The sequence below is a fragment of the Betta splendens genome, chromosome 2 (genome assembly GCF_900634795.4).
Source record: "Betta splendens chromosome 2, fBetSpl5.4, whole genome shotgun sequence".
In the NCBI taxonomy this organism is placed as follows: Eukaryota; Metazoa; Chordata; class Actinopteri; order Anabantiformes; family Osphronemidae; genus Betta; species Betta splendens.
Window position 1 is genome coordinate 20,506,195 of NC_040882.2, and position 19,716 is coordinate 20,525,910.

The following is a 19,716-nucleotide window of genomic DNA, read 5'->3' on the forward strand; positions in this document are numbered from 1 at the left end:
ACATTTTTAAAACATTTTATTATGTTGTTTGCCATGTGACAACACTAAAGAAACACATTGCTACCATATAAAGTAATGGCTCTACAGTTTGAACATGTGAACATTTGCTGTCCCCTCAAAATAATTAATCACATAGCCATTAATGTCCAAAACATTGTTAAAACAATCAACATAATCTTAAACATTTAATTTTCTGACCTTTTCATTGTTTTCTTCAGTTGTATCATTCAAACACAGTTTTTTTTACTCACATCTGCAGCTCACAGCTTTCACGTCTAACACCAACCAGTTTTTCTTATGTTCTGCAGCCTCTCAGAAAAGGGAAGAAAGAACTGTGAAAAAGACAACACATATCAGTGAGACCTGTTTCCTTCTCTTTAACGCAAACTAACAACCATGAACAACCACAAATGTTTTCATATCTTGCGTCAATAAACTGTGTTTAAAAAGGACAGAGAAGAAAAACCTAATAAAAAATGAATTAAAAAACATAAAAGTCAATGATAATGACAATAGCTCAGGTTATTTTTCAGTAGTTTATCAAAGAGTGTATTGTTTGTCAGTGTCTGTGGCTTTCTACAAAAACTGTTTATGTTTCATCTTATCGTTATCAAAATCAAACATTACAAAACAATAATAAACTAATTAAACACAAAGTGATTCATTGTAATTCATCATTGCAATCATTCATTGGAACATCTGTTCTTGTCAGGACCCACATGCACAGCTCAGACAGTCAGGTAGGTATGAATCAGGTTTGATCGGGGCTCGTGGTGGATACACAGGCGCAGGTAAGCAGTCAGTGACGGTACAGATAAGGAGCAGGCTACAGCAGGGTTTTCAGAGTCACAGGTGGACAACAGATCAAGCAGTTCAGGCTACGATACAGGCATCTGCAGCTTAAAGGACAGTCTGGAGAACAAAGTAACACTGGAAGGTGGTGACAAAACATGACGATCTGGCAGAGAAATGAGGTGAGTACTACCAACTAAATACACTGACTAATCATGCAATGAATTACAGGTGGCGCATCATGTTCTTAAAGTGGAATGAAACATGAATAAACAGAAAAACAGAAGTGCCAACCAAATTAAAACCGAACATGACTGAGCAGCCGAATTATGACAGTTTTAATAAGTGCTTCCTGTAGCTGTGACGAGGCCTGGTCAGCCATCAGGAGGAACTTGAATTGTTCATCCTCAGATCAGCTTCAGCTCAGCCATGTTCTCCAGGTGTAACAGCTCTATGTCTGTTGACCCACAGCTTCTCTAGAGGGTTCTGTGCTCTGAATGGGCCCATCACACGAAGTCATGCACTGAGTGATGTGTTCACTGACAAAACTACAATAACATTAAACAGGAACGACAGAAATTCACAGAGACAACTGAGCTCATTGTGTACATTTTTATGCAACAGATTGTACAAATTTGATATTAACACAATAGAAAACAAATAGGCATCAGCTCAAACTGTACGTGTCTGTACATGTACGTGTAACATGTAGCCAAGAGAAAAGAGGAAGTGAAACACGGACGCTGCTGCTGATACAGAGGAACAGCTCATGCATTTACTACTAATGAGCTTTTTTGTATTGTCACATACAGTATAAGGTTCTGACCTGAATAGATACAATTGTCATATTACGAGTCTGTATTATCCATTTCCTGTTTTATTTTGGTAGTCACATCCGGTTCATGGCTCAGACGTTGATCTGCTAATTTACTCCTGGTCACATGACAGCCAGCTCATCTGCTAATCACATCTGTGTATTTAACCATCGGTACTCGCTAGGGATGGGTAGATCAGGCGTCATGAAGCGTTTTGACACATTGCAAAACTGTACTGATACTGTGTCTATACTGTTTTATTGTATACTGACACCTGCTGGACCTTAAAAATCCCTACAGGCAATCAGCTGTGGCACTTTCTGCCTGCCCTCTTCAATGACAAGATCCTGCCATCATATAAAAAACAACAAATTGGCATTTTAGTACATCTACTATTGGCCTCATTGCACTTGAGGAACTGCGGAACCAGTGATTTAAACCTGGGTCAACACTTCTTCCTGGCCCACTCGGTCTCTGTCAAAGTGCACGGTGCTGAACCCGTCAATGTTAAGGCTGGAGTCACATCACGTGAAACACATCAAACTGCATTCAGCAAAGATTTTCTCCTCTCTCACTAGAGCTGTCAGTTCGTCCTTACTTTGCTTAGAAAATTGTTCCTTTTTTATCCTATACGGTTATCATATGATTTATGGCTTGTTCTGTTCAGAGCTGAATGAACGCAGGCATGCGTCATACATCATGTTTAGGTTTCTGACATTCTGTTAGACTGCCCCATGGTTCATGGTTGTCATGTGTGAGAATGTAAATGTCTCCAGACATGGTGACAAAGTTAGGGCGGTACAGTCAGTTTGATTGGACCAGACATCCACCCTGCCACGGAAGTGAACTAACAGGTAGAGACAACAACCGAGGTGTATGTTCTGATCTCCCCTGCTGGCTTTTGATTTCTTTTCCTCATTATCTATTATTTCTTTCTGTATTACAATACATTACACAAATGACAAATCTCTCCTCAGGTTGTTTAGTACAAAATTTGATTATGTTGATTGAGAGTTGTTGATTATGATTTGACACACCTGTGTCCATGGCCAGTTTTGTAAGCCCATCAGAGCTACGCCAGGAAGAGAGTCGGAGAGTTTGCCAGAAGACCTTTATGATCACAGGGAGGGTGTTCATAAACCAACCTATTGTTCAGAGCTTTAGTCCTGCCGAGCGGTGAACTTGTATTTAGGTTCTTTCCTGCTTGTGTTATTATTTGTCCTGCGAGTGCAGTGAGTCTATTTTATGTGTTGAACACCTGTTAGGCCATTGCAATTGGGCTCCATCCCTTCCTGACACTGAACATCACAGAGGGGGGAGGAGTTGTACAGGCTGATGGCACCGGTAGGAAGGATCTCCGGTGGTGTTCTGTGGAGCACTTGTCCCAGCACATGTGCCCGAAGCTGTCAATGTTAACGCTGGAGTCTGGGATATCGTCATCCATGTCTTTGTGATGCACATCAAAACCCTGCAAAGGTTTTCTTCTCTAACTAGAGTAAATTTTATTATCCAGTTATCTTACGTTACCCATAATCAGCGTTCAACGCATTTGAATCTTCTCACTTTCTCTTTGCGCAGGTCTCTTCTCCTCCACGAACGTTTCTGCCTCCTCTGCATCCCTTCATTTTCCTCCTTATTTTGTCAGGGAAGCTTGACGTCCTGAACAACACTGAATATTTTGTAGAATATCCAGGGTTTAACAAAGTTGGCGTGGGGAAGGTAATGCTGCTGCGCACTGGCCTTCGGATGAGGGAAAGTATAAATCCAACGGAAACAGATAAAAAAAAAACTCGAACAACATGAGGGAGGGTACACCTTTACTACTAAGACTAATTAAAAATCACACAGTAGATGAAAACAATTGAGGAAAAAAAACAAGGAAAGAACCACAAAAATGAGAACTATCAAAAGTGTGCTGCTACAAGATTTGTGTCTGTGCACCTGATCATATTACTGTGCATTATACACACACACACACACACAAATCTGTATAAAAGTACAAGATGACATTAAACATATACATTACACATATATACATTATATGCAGGTGGTCCTAAATGTTCAAGTCAACATTTTTTTCTTTTGAGTATTAAAATTTACAGTAATTCTGTGTCACACCTCCTGAATTGACATCATATGATTGGTAATATTAAACTACTGTGAAGATCATATTTGCACCTGTGGCTGTTAATTAATTGTTCATTAATCAGATATTATACTGTACCACCATCATTGTTTCCAGAGCCTTCGACTGATTCATAGACACAAACATCACCTACATGTGAGAGAGGACAAAAGAATCAAACTTACTTTAAACAGTGTGTGTCGTACAAAGTGAGTGTTACTGATCATGACAGTGATGATTGTCAGACTGACCGTGGAGCAGAGAGGAGTAAAGCTGAGGTTCAAGCTGGTTGACTGTTTGCTGTGTAGCAGAGCTTTGATCAGTGCTCACACTTCTGTGTGCTGTGAAAATGGAAATTATTGTTACAGCTAAAACAAGAGAGGAGACTGTAGAGTTATTATGTAGATTTATACTCAAACTGTTCCAGGGTTTCATCAAGTATTAGACAGAATTTACAGAGTCTCACCTTTTATCTTTCTCCAAACACACCACAGCAGCGGCTGCAGGAAAACAATCACTGAAAGTCTAACAACCAGTCCAACAGTAAAGGAGGCAGAAAATGATGGAGCTTCAGGACAGAATCCTGTAATTATACAAGTCTTAAGTCATGGTCACATCAGAACATTGTTCTCCTTTAAAGACAGTGTGTAACTTAAACTCCATCCATAACACACTGTAATTAAGCAGTTTACACAGTAGATTCCAGGTAATCGAACAAAGAAACATTGATAAAAGGTGACTGCTGTAATGGAAAATGTACTTTTTCTTATCCAACACAGTCGTCATGTGCTGGTTAGGTGCAATACTGTACATTCTTACACAAACAACTAATCTCTTGCGCCCTGTCAAAGTACATCAAGTTTAAACATCTGATGTTCCATTTGACTGACTAATAATTTATGATATATGTTTGTCTTTTACACCCAGTCTCTGGCTCCATCCTATCTGACTCCCCACCAGACCCAAGGCTGTTAAAGCCAATGCATCTTGTCTTGGAAGCTTGGTGTCCCTTTCTTTGGATAACAAGACATGACGATGCAGAAGTGAGAAAGCAAACATTCTCACTCACAGCGAGATAAGGTGGCGCAAACAATTCCATTGCTGCAGAGAGACATTCCACCAGAGCCAGAGAAAGGGGTTAAAAGGCAGAAACAACTTGAGGATCGTGGGCTCTTTGCATCACACCTTTGTGGTGAATGCACTGATCTCCCAGCTGGTTTTTGGTTTGTTAATGTTCACGATCAATGTTCACAACCAATCACACAAAAGACAACTCTCTCATCTGCCTCTTTATGGGAAATTCCTACCACACTGTAAAAAATGAAATAACACAGAAACACTGCTTCTCTCATTTCAGCCTCACCGTTCACTGCCATCCAGCTCTGTGGAGACTCTGTTCCTTGGTACCAACACTTGTAGAAACCTTCATGTGACTTTGACACTGCAGAGATGTTCAGCTCTACTCTGCTGTCGTTTTGGATCAGTTGCTCATTGTGATAGAAAAACACACTGGAAGCTTTTTGTCCTGTCTTCAACTTACAGCTCAGACTCACAGAGAGTCCCTCAGTCACAGGACGGACAGGACTCATCAGGATCAAACCTGCATCTGGACGACAGTCACAGGAAGATTCAGTGGAGCAGAAGAAGAAAACTATTATCAGATTTAATATTAAACCACATAATACAGTAAGATGTTACAAATGCTTTAAATGAATGAAAACAATCACACTCACCATGTACAGTGATGTTGACTGAGTTACTGAAGTGTCCTGATCCAGACTCACACCAGAACACTGCAGAACCAGACTGTGATGTGTAGATGCCACATCTGGATCCAGATGTTGTCCAGTGGGAGCAGGATGACAGGAAGCCTCCTTCAGGAAACCTCCTGACTCTCCACTCAGTAGAGTTTCCCTCACAGCTCAGTGACACAGAGTCACGGGTGAAGTGTTGAACTGTGTCAGGACTCACTGTGAGAGACGCTGACGGATCAACATCTGAACGACAACACATTTAATAACACATAGAACAATCAACAGTCGAACTTTAAGGAACAAATCCACACGGTTCCTTTCAGCAAACGTTGGTAGAAAGAAGCAAGAGTCCAAACAAACTGACCTCCAGACCAGACGAATGCTGCTTTGCTGTAGTCAGTGTAATACACTGGTTCTCCTCTTGCAGCTCTACACACATATCCTGCTGTGTGTGTGTGTCCATCAAGCATGTAGGAGCCCTGTTCAGTCCCATGCTCACTACCAGGTAGCAGCTCATATCTGTAGGAGCTGTGTGAGCCATCAGGAACAGTCTGGTACCAGTAGAACCTCCATCCTGCAGATGGAGGCTCAACCTCACAGCTCAGAGCTACTGAGGCTCCAGGACTCAGCCAAGATGGAGACGCTGTGAGGACACACTGGGCTTTAGCTGATGGAGAGAGAAGTTCTGAGTGAAAACACTGTGATTGTGATGTTTTTGGATTCATGTTGCTCATCTTGTTGGATCTTATTTATTACTTTTATTATATTTATAAATGATGGAGGATGATGTGACTTACTGTCAGAGACTCTCAGTGTGACAGCATCACTCCACACGGTTGAAGACTGTTGTTCCCTCTTCATTCTGCCCTTACAGCTGTAGCCTCCACTGTCTGATGAGCCAACAGTTATGGTGTGTTCATGTTGGTCTGAGGCTTTTATTGATTTGGGTGTTTTCCATTCATATTCCCACTCAGTGTCTCCTCTGTCCTCAATCTCACATCTGACAGTGATCTTCTCTCCACTGAACAACTGAGTCCAGTTGGGATGAAGAGTCACGACCACCTTGTTTAAAACTAATTATGATCAAAAGATTCTTTATTATTGTCTTATGACATGTATCACAGGTTCAAATGTCTCATCCAGTGAATAGATATTGTCATAACAAACATGATGATGAAACAAAAATGAAATTGAATTCACATAAATATGACTTCAGTCCAGTTGCAGACTCAAAGACACTGAATTTAGAATCTCTAAAATCGTAAGATTTTTACCAATTCCACTAATAGTGAAGAACTTAAACATGTCAAATAATTCACAGTGATCCTATAATAGTATCCTAATAGTATATAAATTACCTTTTACACATAGATTTAAACATCATTTGAAAAAAAGTGTAGTAAACATAATTATTTTAATAAATCAATAAAACTCACCTGATACAGTTAAATAAATGGTTTCACTGTTTTTTGTATGATATCTCCTCTTGTGGTGACCAGAGCACTGGTATCCACCACTGTCTCCTGTATATAGATCTCTTATTTTTAGAGTTGGAGGTGAATCATAACGAAGAAAGTCTTGTCCATCTTTGGTGAATCTAATTTCCCAGTCAGTGTTTTCTCCCTCCTTCATGTCACATGTGAAGGTCACAGACTCTCCAGTAACAAATCTGGTCCGGTTGGGTTCAAGGGTCAACACAGCATCTAAAACCAACAATAACATAGAAACAACGTCACACAAATAGAACAGAAGACCATTTGATACAGAAGCTGGAGACTGATGTTAATTTAATACTAAATAAAGTGTACATTTACCTTCAGCGTGTCCACACCAGAAAAGTCTGATCAGCACTAAAGTCAAATAGAAACGAGAGAATATGATAAAAGCACATGATCAGAGTGTTTGATGACTGAACAGTCGTCCTCCAACGTTTCTTCCTACAAACAAGCAGCTCATAACAAGTGTGATGTGTTCACACTGAACAAAGCTCTGATGCTCTGTTCACTTTCTACCATTAGTTTCATCAAGCAGCCATTTACTCACAGAGAAACTGCAGCTCACAGAGGAAAGTGTGTCCCATCCTCACATCAAGTCTGAGACCTCATGAAGAGAACGCTTCACTGTGGAGAAGCACAAGCTACAGTACATTTGATGTCAACATTAAATCAAATATTTTCTTGTGTCATGAACTGAACTTGTGTCTTTCTGATTCTAAGACTTTGTCAGGGCTCTTTTGAGCAGACCCACATGCACAGCTCCAAGACCATAGTAAAAGTTTGTTTAATAGCAAAGCAGAATCCAAGGTAGAGGCGAGGGTCGAGGCACAGCTAAGTCACAGGCAGAGATACAGACAGGGTGCAAACAGGCGGTGGTCAAAAACAGGCTCTGGGTGGAAGTCACTTCAGGCATGGCTACAGTACAACAGGGACTCGGCTAGAGGTCAAACAACGAGTACGAGAACAGGGTCGACACACGGATCAGGAACAAGACAACGCTAGAAGGTGGTGAGTACACGCAACAATCTGGCAACTGGAACAGGTGCGTACTGGAGTTTAAATAACAGAACTAAGTGTTGATTGATTACAGCTGGTGGAATCACATGAATGGAATGATAAGCAGGAGCTAAACAGGACGGAGCAGAACCGGAAATGGTAACAAAATAAAACCCGAAATAATCTGACCTGTCCTGTACAGCACATCTGGTCCTGATGATAAGTTTGAAGAGTTATGATTTCACACACACTGACAAACTAACCTCAACTTCCCTCTTTTGGGATGAACACAGGTCTGGGTTTGCGATTTCTTTTACTAACGAACAAAAATATTTTTGATTTTTATTCTACAGTTCCACACGTCCCTCTGTGAAAACATGATGGAGACTGATGACAGGACGTGGGTCCTTTCGTGAACAGATGTCAACGGGGTGGAGACTGGTGAACGACTTCTGACCCCATGGGACGTATTTACCCACCTTGCATACTTTTAGAAAACTTCTCTTTAATCTGCCTTTCATGTGCAACAGTGAACTTGGTACCTGTTATGGGAAAAATTGTTTCTTCCTTATTTCTATGCAGTTATTATATGATTTATGACTTATGTTCTGTTTTGTCTTACTGTATGCATTTGACCTACAGTAGATTGTTCAATGGTTGTCTCTGTCTGATAGACTCTCAACTCTAGCTCCTAAACCCAAGGTCGGGGAGTTGTGTCTCTGTCTGTTGAGACTTGGTGCTCCTTTCTCACAGATAGTTGGACGTCAGCAATGCAGGTGTGAGAAAGTAAAAATCTTCACACACACTGCGACAGGGAGGAGATGGTGCATGTAATTTGATTGGGTTAGAAAGACATTCCACCCTAGTCGGACAGAGAAGCTAAAAGGCAGAAGCAACTTGAGGATCGTGGGCTCTTTGCATCACACCTTCGTGGTGTGTGCACTGATCTCCCCAGCTGGTTTTTGGTTTGTTGATGTGCACGATCAACATCCATGCTTTTGATTTGCTTTCCCCATTATTTTTATTTTCTTTATTTTTATAATAAATTACACAAAAGACAACTCTCTCATCTGCTATGACACACTATTTTTTTAAAATAATATTTCAGAGGATGCTCTGACCCAACACAGCCTTACAAGAAGTCCCACTTCCCTGTGGCTCACACACAGACATGATGTAGGTTTGATCAGAGGATGTGAACCAGTGGTCATCGCACTTAAATCTGACTGGCAACCCCCTCCCTCTCCTGATCGTCGTTTTTTCTCTCCAACTCTCTCTACCCTCTCCTCCTCTCTCTCCCTGTGCTTTAAACATTTTCTACCGCACAGGAACGCAGACTCAGGCAGACGAATGGTTCCACCTGTAGCCATGGAGTCTGGTTTGGGCCTGATGGCAGCCGTGCCGCCCAAACACTTTTTCCCCACAATTCAGATTTCCCAACAGGTGAAAACAGGCGACAGGACCATTACACCACCCAACCAGGGGACTGGACGATCGTTAAGGAGTTCAGGAGGAAGCACTGGACCTCCAAACGGTGTCGAGGCCCCTTCGATGACCTTCTGACAACCCACACGGCTGTAAAGATCACAAAGAAGAGAGAGATATCCTAAAAGTTGATTTGGTGCTTGATTTGCTCACAATCACTTTATTCACTGCTACAATTGTTTTTTTATCCTTCATCTACAGATGATAGATAATCCCTGATTATCCTATTCACTTTAGACCCAAGTGCACAATTAAAGATCCAAAAGCATAAAAACTAGCTCAAAATTAGAAATTAGAGTATCTCAACGGAAACGTATGGCTAACATACAGTACATAATTGTCTTTATTACAATTGATGGTGTTTCATTAATGTTACACATGAAGCCCATGTCAGGTTTTGGGGTTTTATTTTGGTATTTCTGTTTTTACCTAGTTCATATTGCTGCCAGTTGTCACTTCCAGTCCATATCACTCCATTTGCCTGTCATTAGCAATCATGCCAGCATTTAACCACCAGTACTCACCTGTATCCTCTGCCAGATTGTTGTGATTCTTTCCGCATTTCCTTTGATTCCCTGCCTTATAGCAGTTGTGTTTTCTGAGCCGATCTCGTCTTTGCCTAGCCCTTGTCTGTACCGTTGCCGAGCCTGTTCGTTGATGACCACTGCTTGTTTAACTGACCCCGGGATCGCCTAGCCCTTGTCTGTCCTGTCACCGAGCCTGCATGTTACTGACCATCTGTCCACTGATGCCGAACTGCCTGATCCTCCGGTACCGTATTCCTGTCTCTCTGTTGCCGACCCGTGCTTGTCTGATCGTCGTTATCTGCCTGCCCCTTGTTTGAATATTGTGCCAGTGATATCCAGCTTGCTATTCTGTATCCTGAGCAATAAATGTTATTTTATTGGAACGAGTTGGACTCTGTGCCGTGCATGTGGGTCAAAATCTCCAAACCTTTTATACCTAAAATACTTGTATCTTATGTGACGTTTTGAATCTTGATGAGTTAATACACTCATTGTTTCATTTGCAAGGGCTATTATTATTAAATGCTATGTTTGACAATTTTTATTCTTTTATAGTGGTTGATTGATGTGTAATCAAAAGAGGGGAATGTAAAGGGAAAAGTTGTGCCTTTCTTATCCAACACAGTCGTCATGTGCTGGTTAGGTTCAATACTGAACATTCTTACACAAACAACTAATCTTTTTTCTTCCTGTCGTACATCAAGTCTAAACATCTGATGTTCCATTTGACTGACTAATAGTTTGATATATGTTTGTCTTTTACACCCGGTCTCTGGCTCCATCCTATCTGACTCCTCACCAGAGCCAAGGCTGTTAAAGCGAATTTATCTTGTCTTCGTAGCTTGGTGTTTCTTCCTTTGGATAACAAGACACAATGATGCAGAAGTGAGAATGTAAACATTCTCTCTGACGGTGAGATGAGGTGGCACAAACAATTCCATTGCTGCAGAGAGACATTCCACCAGAGCCAGAGAAAGGGGTTAAAAGGCAGAAACAACTTGAGGATCGTGGGCTCTTTGCATCACACCTTCGTGGTGTGTGCACTGATCTCCTCAGCTGGTTTTTGGTTCGTTGATGTGCACGATCAACATCCATATTTTTGATTTGCTTTCCCCATTAATTTTATTTTCCTTTATTTTTATAATAAATCCCACAAAAGACAACCCTCTCATCTTTCTCTTTATGGGAAATTTCCACCACAAAATCTAAACACACACTTCTTTAATATGGAACTTGTGATTCCTCCCCCCAGATCATGTGCTGAAGTGTCCTTGGGCAAGACACTAAACCCCAAATAGTCCTTAACATAAAATACAAGTACACAGTAAATTCTGCAGTGTAAAGTATACAGTGACAAAATCTGTGAACACTTCCAGAGTTCTTCCAACACCAACAAGATAAAATACATCCACCATTACATCAAGTGTTGTTGTTAATATCTAGAGTTAGTCTCATCAGTGTAAAATACGCAGTGTCAGAGCAAACGAACACAGACAGTGTAGAATATTAACTCGGGACAGGTACACTGTACTCTGGATGCTCCGCCCACCTCTGTCTCGTTTCAAAAATCTTCAGACTGTTCTGGACGCCATTTTCCTGCTATGGAAGACTGTGGTAAGTCTTTTTAAAGTGTATTACTTACTAAACATATCGTATATTGTAACAAATTTTGTGTTTTGTAATAACATAATAATTGTTTGTTTGTCGTATGCTTGGAGGTTTTATGCTTGAAAACGTTGAATTATAAGGGGCTAACAGTGCAGAGTCGTGGCTAGCTTAAATGTGCAACACGTGGTAGCTGCTACGCAGTAAAGCTGGCACTGTAGATAGAGCTAGGAGGGTTTTTCAGACTTAATCGTTGTTTTTAGGTGGTTACTTGTTATGGCGTTTGTGTGTAATTAATTAGAGTGGCGTTCTGTTGTGTCTTGTGCCACCGTGACCGAAGGTGTTGCATGTGGGCATTACTTTCCCCGTTGTAAACTCCGGTTTTAAAGTGTATTACATATTAAAAATATTATATATTCTATCAAATGTTTTGTTATAACATAATTGTTTGTTCGTCGTATGCTTGAGAATTTTACACTTGAATTATAAGGGGCTAACAAGGCAGGGTCAGTGGCTAGCTTAAATGCGCAACACGTGGTAACTGCCACGCAGTAAAGCTGGCACTGTACTTAGAGCCAGGAGGGTTTTTTAGTCTTAGTCATTGTGTTTGGTGATTAATTGTTATGGAATGTGTAAATAATTAGAGTAGTGTCCTGTTTTATTCTTAGCGGTGGTTCGTTTTTTCTGTTGTCTTATTGCGCCGCCATCACCGAAGGTGTTGCGTGTGGTAATGACCTTCCAAATTGTGCGGTAGAAATCGGAAAGGTTTCCGTGTACACGCCGATTCTCGCTGTTAACGCTTAGGGTTGTGCGGTATGGAATGCTCCAATAATAATTTAGCTCGCCTTTGCCATGTTTAACACATTTTAATTATAATATTAAGATCATATCTATTCAAACAAGAGGTAACTTTAGCCTGGCGCGTGCATTGTGACGTATTTGAAAATTCCCAGACAAGAATAGAAAGACTATGTCGCTAGCATGAAACTTATGTTAACACTTTGCATTGACGGATGGAATTTCAATAGTTTTAATATTAGTTATTTTAATATTGTTAATAAATTGTGGATTTCCAAAAGGAGTCATATAATTAACTTTAAGTGTCCATTTGGTGCTAAATTTTGGTTATGCAGCCGGTTATGTCAATGATACTACATGTAATTTGTAAATGCAAATATTGATGGCAAGGCTTTTTGTGTAGACTGATAAATTAATGCATTAAAGTAGATACTGAACCATGGAGTTAATTAATGCCAGATATATTGTATTATACCAACAGGAGTTGATGCCAGTTGTCAGTTTTAACAGAAGTCATGTTGATCAAAGCAAAACTGAACAATGAGCAGAAATACATCAAGATCAGTGAGCCAAACTTGGCCGAGTTCTTGAATTCTGGTAAGCAACCGCAAATTATTTATGACTCTTGAACATTTGTTTATTTGTTCTGCTTATTATAATGACATTCATCTCTCATTCGTTGCCGATATACATTCAGGAAACAAATTGTGCATTTCTTAACCTGGTTTAGTTTTGTCATCTTGATTGTGGTACCTGGGATTCACTGTTGTGTTAAGGTTGAATATTATGGATTTGTAATCTAGTGAGATTCAATTAGGTCACAAAGTATTGAGGGTTTGCCTTTTGCTACTCTTGAGTGTTTCATATGACTTTTTGTGTTTTCTCCTAAGCCTTCATGAAGTTTTCGATGCCACCCATCACAGACGGTGTTAAAGTCTTTGATGAGACTGGAACAGAAGTGGATGCAGAAGTGTTTGAGGAAGTACAGTAGCACAGCAACCCAACGCTGGTGTATTTACGATTAGATTCGATACTGGTAAACTAAACTAACTATTGTAGTGATGATGATGAATGATAACCATGTTGTCACTAACTGAGACATTATGTGCTTGTTTTTGTATATGTTATTTTCTCCTCTCTCTTCACACTTAGATTCTGAGGGAACACTTTCCGCTGCTTGCCAGCAGGATTCAAATGCATCTCAGCCTGATCCAGCTTCACTGGAACTTTCAGTCTGTAGTTCTGAAGGTACAGTAATTTTGGAACTTGAATCCTGCAACTCTGATGACACAATCATCCTGGATAAGAACAGCCCTTCCAGAAAACGCCAGAGAGAGAATGACAATGCCAAACATGTAAGTTAATAGGCACTGTACATTAAAGTTTGTTAGCTATGATGAGGACAGTGTTCTTTATAAATATTTTTCTAAGTTTTATAGATAATACATGCCACAAGCTGATTTACAAAGTGAGCACAGTGTGCTGCAAAACACACCCATGAATGCAATGCATAATTTTCAACTGGCTATTCCAAATTCCAATTTGTCTACTGTACATGTATTAGTTGTCATTGTCTAGATTTATGGAATTTGTACTTCTGTGATTTCATAGGTAGTTGAATCTACATTGGCAAAGAAACCTGGTGGAGATCGCATTATTAAAGAATACAACCGAACAAAAGGGCTTACTGACTCTTCACGGCGTCAGATGGTTAATATCCTTGCTGCAGACATGACTGAAACCTATGGGTAATTTTCTAATGAGATCTTTCTCCCATGCCAACGTGATTAGGAAAAATGTTTGGTGGCATTCTTATAAAGCTTAGTGTTAACAATGTGATTAATAGTTTTCACTTTGCTCTTGACAGGACAGCACCGCCCCGGCATATAAGGGAGATGTATGCTCAAGGCATTGTTGAGATGTTCCCTTATCTCATGGATCCCTATTCTAAAAAAGGATATGTAAGTTGCTTTTACATTATTAAGCTAGTTATGGTTACTATGGCAGACACAGAAGTATGCGAAGCAAAGGTAACCAACTTGCAAACATTAAGATTCAGATCAATTAGATAATGCTATTCATTTTATCACATTTAACCACTTCCTTGTCTTTTGGTTATTGATGTTCAAATGGCCTTTTAATCATTTTAAAGGAACATTTTTATGACGGTGAAAGTGGGACTGGCTATCTTGCATGGAGGCTCAAAACCATTCAGAGGAGGAGTTCTTCAGCAGAAAGCAGAGGGCCATCATCATCATCTTAAGTGAAGAGCAATGCAAGGAGGCCATGTCTTTAATGAAATACTGTTCTGATGAAGCCACTATCAAGGAGAAGATGAAAGTTACATTTGAGCGTCGCCGCAACATGGTTTTGGACAAGGAAAAATCTTCATTCGTCTTGGATGAATTTCCACGCTTTAAAGATGTTGAAGGCTTGGTAATTGACAGGCTCTGTTTTTGTTTCTGAAATGTACACATTAATGCAGCCTCTTTATTTGATGTTAGGGTAGTAATATAATTGAACTTTTTATTGTTACAGATTGCGCAAGATTTCCACCTTCAGTTTGGACACGATGTAGCTGCCAGGCTTTTGAAAAGGTAACTCCTAAATGAGCACTAATTAATGCAGTATTTGTATTTGCTTTAGTGATTTCAGGCATAAATGAATTGAATGCCTTCATGTTGGCTCAGTTAAGTATCTTTGTATGTAGGTGGCCTACAACATTCAAGCAAAAGGTTATTCAGCAGAGCAAGACTCTGCCCTCCTCAGCCGACCTTGAAGTGCTGATCCAATGTGCAGAAGCCACCTCAGAGGAAGTGGACATGGATGACATTCTTGTCTCTGGTAGGTAGATCTTTTTTTTTTTTTTTTTAAATTGTTTTTAAGGTGTTAAAGTGTTTTTTTTATTGTATACCATCATTTATCAATCATGTTTTTGATGTCTGTTTGGTAAAGGATGGGACAGTGATCTCTCCTCAATTATCCTCCTCCTTCACCTGATTCCTCCTTCCGCCCAAGGCCGTAAAAGACCAGGCAGAGTGTCGGCATCCCAAGCGGAGAAGCATCTTGTTGTGTTCAAGAAGGTTTGTATTGTAGCTTACTGTATACACTGATTTCAAAAGTTTCTGAATGAATGCGAAGTGTAAAATGTTTGTTGCTTTTAAAGAATTTCTTTTCTACAAAATTAGTCAAACTCATAACAGCTGCACACTACCTTTTTTTTTAAGGATGCCTTTTTGTACATCCTTAGAGTGGAACAAGTATCGAAGAACACGTGGATTCTATCAACACTAGTAAGCAGCTCTATCTACTTGCTCTCGGCACGAAGAGGAGCACCATCCACAAGTTCGTCATCATTCTGGACAAGCAGGTTATACCGTGCAAATCAACAACCTCTCTTGGGGCGTTTGATGAGTTGTTCAAAGCACACTTTGTGTTTGCCACTACGTATAATCAGATGCTGCACAACATGTACACCTTCATACAGACGACCATCTTCCAAATAGATATTGGCAAAGTTTGTGAGAGCCCACGTGTGGCAGAGATTAGGGCAAGGCTGTTACACTAGACAATGCATTCACTAAAATGTAAGCAACCTATTTGTTGCTCATCTATCTATGGGATTTTTATTTTATTTGTAATTTTTTGTTGATGTTGGTTATTACATTTGTCTTTTAATACAATGGGTCTGATTTGTTTTGTTTGCCAGACTACTTTTGGGAGTACAAACTTGCTTGTGAGACATATGCGATTGATTCATGGATTTCACCCTGGTAAATCACTTCGCCTAAAGTGTGGTCAGGCAGGGTGCTGCCATTTTTTTGGTACCTTTGCAGGCTTAAGGAAACATTTAAACACGCGACATGCTCAAGAAATTGCAGAGCATGGGGTCAGAAGTCACACTGTAGCCTGTGATAATGTTCCAGATAATGTTCTGTCCCATGATGTTGAAGCAGCCGGTAGCTCCCAAGACAGTAGCTCTCAAGACCTATCAGGGAGCAACAGAAGCATTCGTGATATGTGTGGTTCTGCTATTGCAGAGCTTCAAGTTTCTGGTGTTGGCCAGTCTTCATTGAATAGTTTTGTTCTGTCCATGGAGGAAGTGGCACTGGAGATACAGAGTCAGGCTAAAGAAGCAGCCTTAAAATGTGTGCATTCACAGGATACTAGTACAAAAGCTAAAATTGAGCAAAGTTTTAAACAACTTGAAAATCCTTTTACATCATTGAATTCAGATTCGAAGCGAAGCCTTTATTTTAAATAAAAATATAAAACTATTGAGCCAGTGGAGAAAGTACTTGGTGTCAGATTTGAGAACAGAAGAAATAGATGTACTGGAACTTATGATCAGGTAGTTGTTACAGATAAATTTGCTTATGTTCCAATTTTACAAACTCTGCAGTCAATTCTAAGTAATCCACATCTTAGTGATATCTTTAAATCTAGTCACACTCCAAATGATGGTGTATATTGTGATATAAAAGATGGGTTGTATATGAAAAGGCATCCTCTTTTTTCAAGCAAAAATTTGGCATTGCAAATTCAATTATTTTATGATGAATTCGAGACCGCTAATCCTCTTGGATCCAAAAAAGGTGTCCATAAATTGGAAGGTATATACTTTACATTGAGAAATTTTCCACCAAAGTTAAATTCATGTTTAGTCAACATACATTTGTGTGCACCTTTTCATGCCCAAGACATTAAAACCTATGGATTTGACACTATACTTGAGCCAATAATCAATGACTTGAAAGTGCTGGAAACTGATGGGATTGAAGTTCCTGTGTTCAAAAGTCCTGTTCATGGCAGCATTGTACAAGTAACAGGGGATAATCTTGGTTTACATGGACTGTTTGGGTTAGTAGAATCATTCAGTGCTCGGAATTGTTGTCGATTTTGTGTCATAGACAAAAGTGATTTTCAGACGGTTTTCTGTGAAGATGACCAGAGTGTATTATTTCGAACAAAAGACATGCATGAAAAGCATTGCCATACTCTACAAACAAATCCACAGCTACCTCATGTATGTGGTGTTAAGCGTTCATGTTCATTGAATTCTCTGAAATATTTTCACACAATGGCCATGTGTTGGGAATCTTTTACCCAGTGCAGATTAACAATTGGTCCAGGAAAAATGGTGCAGCTTCAAGATTTAAAAGAAGGTCCAGAGTTTGCGGTCAAATTAAACTCTGCATTATCAACAACTGTCTTGTCTGTGAGGTGGGTAAAGCACTATGGCACTGAATATCGCCCTGACTTATTAGTATGTGTGGAGGTAACTGATGAGATGCCAGTATTTTGTAAAATTAAGACTATATTAGTGAAAGATGAGCAGATTTTACTCAGTGGCACTGCTGTTGAAACCATTTGCTTTGACAAACATTTTCATTCATTTAAAATTGTGTTTAGGCCAATTCAGACACTTAAGGTATTCAGTGTTAAAGACTTGCTATATTATAAAACAATGGATGTTCAAATGGCATCAGCAGATTCTTCACTTTTTATAGTTCCATACTGCCATCTAATGAAGCTTTGACCAGAAAGTTCTAAAGATTTGAATGTTTGTTGGCTAACATTTCACTATGAATTTGGTACATTACCAAAATCTGACTGTTATACTGCTGCTTTTAATCGGTCAGCACAGTAAAATGTTGGTTCTGTCATTGATATTGTTAGTTTTACATGCTGCACGGTTGAACGTGAAATATGTTTAGCACATAAGTATATACCAAGTATAATGTGTGTGTATAATTAGGTAGGTAAGTTTACAGAAAATACCATGTCTTCAGGGGTTTAATTTTGTTATACAACTGTGAAAATGTTATTTGAAAATATCAAAACCCGGTGGGTTAATGTTTTTATTTATGCTTTTAATAAAATAGAGACATGGATATGTTGAAGTTGTTTTTGTTGTTAATTTAACCAAACTGCAATATTCATGAAATATGAAAAAAATTGAATGCTATAAAAAAAAACACTGGGGAGTAAATACAGTATAACACTCAATGAGAATAAATGGAGTTAATTTTGATTAACAAATTAAGTAGTGTTGAAAATAAACAACAATGGGGAGTAACTATAACACTCATTGAGAATAAAGAGTTAATTCCGATTAACAAATTAAGTAGTGTCGAAAATATAAAACACTGTTAGTGTTGGTGTCCTCATAGTGTAAAACCTGAATAACTCTTATCGTATTGTAAACTGGACTAACACTTAGTACAGTGTGAATAAATAACTCTAGTAAGAGTTACATTGACACGAAGAATTTTACACTAGTGTCAGTGTAAAGTTGACTCTCTGTAGGGCGGCGCCATATGTTCACTGACTCAGAGTTAAAATTAACTCTAAGTGTTCAATGGACACTGCTAAATTTACTGTGTACTGGTATCTATTTTTAATAAGACAATTAAAAACATTTTAGCCTAAAAACACTCAGTGTGTTAAACTGAGTTTTTATTGCTTTTCCTCAGTTGTATCATTTAGGCACAGAAAGTTGTTTACTCACATCTGCAGCTCACAGCTCAGTTTTATGTAAAGAATCTTCTGCAACATCTCTACAGAGAATGGAAAAAAGAAATGAGAAAGATGTCAACATCTATTTCTATTTAACACTAACACAATCAGCTAAATTTAGATTAACCACAGGATGTTGCACACTGAGGACGAATTAAACTTGAACTACACTCCTCATGAGCGTGCAAACTGTTGCTGATAAGGCCTACAAGCAAACTGGGAGGGAACCCCCTAAATGCATGGCCCACAAACAGGACTGAATAAGAACCTACTGTATTTAATAATTTAAAACATGTAAACACAGAGGGAAATAGAACTAAGGGCAGTGCATGTGCAGGATGACAAAATAGAAACACAAATTAAGACTCATGGATACCGTGAAGACTAACTAAGATCACTGCAGAGCAGGAAAATAACTGAAGTCAGACAATCAGAACACTAAGCATGCAACAACCACAAACAAACACTAACCTTGACGCACACAAGACAAACAAACCTTGATACAAGAAAAGAAGCATGTTGAACATGGTAACAGAGAACAACGCCACAATCTGAGAACTTAAATACAAGACAGGTGAACCAAATGAAACAAATTACAGGAAATCATATGGCAGACCAAGGACACAAAACCAAAAGGGGAGTCAAGTCATAACACAGGAGAGTTTAACATGTTCTCATTTCCTGCTTCTACAGTAAATACTGTGTTTCTAAGAAGACAGAGAATAGATAACTAATACTTAAATTAATAAAAACAAACAGGTTAAAACGTTGCTAATGACAATATCTCAGTTTTACATTGCTCAC

The 19,716-nt window shown here is 39.3% G+C and overlaps 2 protein-coding genes and 1 long non-coding RNA gene across 3 annotated transcripts; 2 read left to right on the forward strand and 1 right to left on the reverse strand.

The window, feature by feature from the left end:
• Positions 1 to 3,072: 3,072 nt before the first annotated feature.
• LOC114867251 (Fc receptor-like protein 5) lies at positions 3,073 to 7,868 on the reverse strand. Its single transcript, XM_041073736.2, has 9 exons — positions 7,530 to 7,868; positions 7,301 to 7,336; positions 6,923 to 7,189; positions 6,284 to 6,559; positions 5,851 to 6,171; positions 5,466 to 5,729; positions 5,096 to 5,338; positions 3,984 to 4,315; positions 3,073 to 3,882 (listed from the first exon to the last, which is right to left on the reverse strand). The coding sequence occupies exons 1-8, from the start codon at positions 7,564 to 7,566 to the stop codon at positions 4,185 to 4,187; spliced, it is 1,575 nt and encodes a 524-aa protein (XP_040929670.2). The 5' UTR covers positions 7,567 to 7,868; the 3' UTR covers positions 3,073 to 3,882; positions 3,984 to 4,184.
• Positions 7,869 to 11,312: 3,444 nt separating this feature from the next.
• LOC114848205 (uncharacterized) lies at positions 11,313 to 13,385 on the forward strand. Its single transcript, XR_003784380.2, has 3 exons — positions 11,313 to 11,604; positions 12,875 to 12,990; positions 13,284 to 13,385. It is a non-coding gene; the product is annotated as an uncharacterized LOC114848205 (long non-coding RNA).
• A 1,270-nt stretch (positions 13,386 to 14,655) lies between these two features.
• Positions 14,656 to 17,032, forward strand: LOC114848083 (uncharacterized). Its single transcript, XM_041069033.2, has 5 exons — positions 14,656 to 14,829; positions 14,932 to 14,990; positions 15,104 to 15,237; positions 15,349 to 15,476; positions 15,644 to 17,032. The coding sequence occupies exons 1-5, from the start codon at positions 14,680 to 14,682 to the stop codon at positions 15,959 to 15,961; spliced, it is 789 nt and encodes a 262-aa protein (XP_040924967.1). The 5' UTR covers positions 14,656 to 14,679; the 3' UTR covers positions 15,962 to 17,032.
• Positions 17,033 to 19,716: the final 2,684 nt, after the last annotated feature.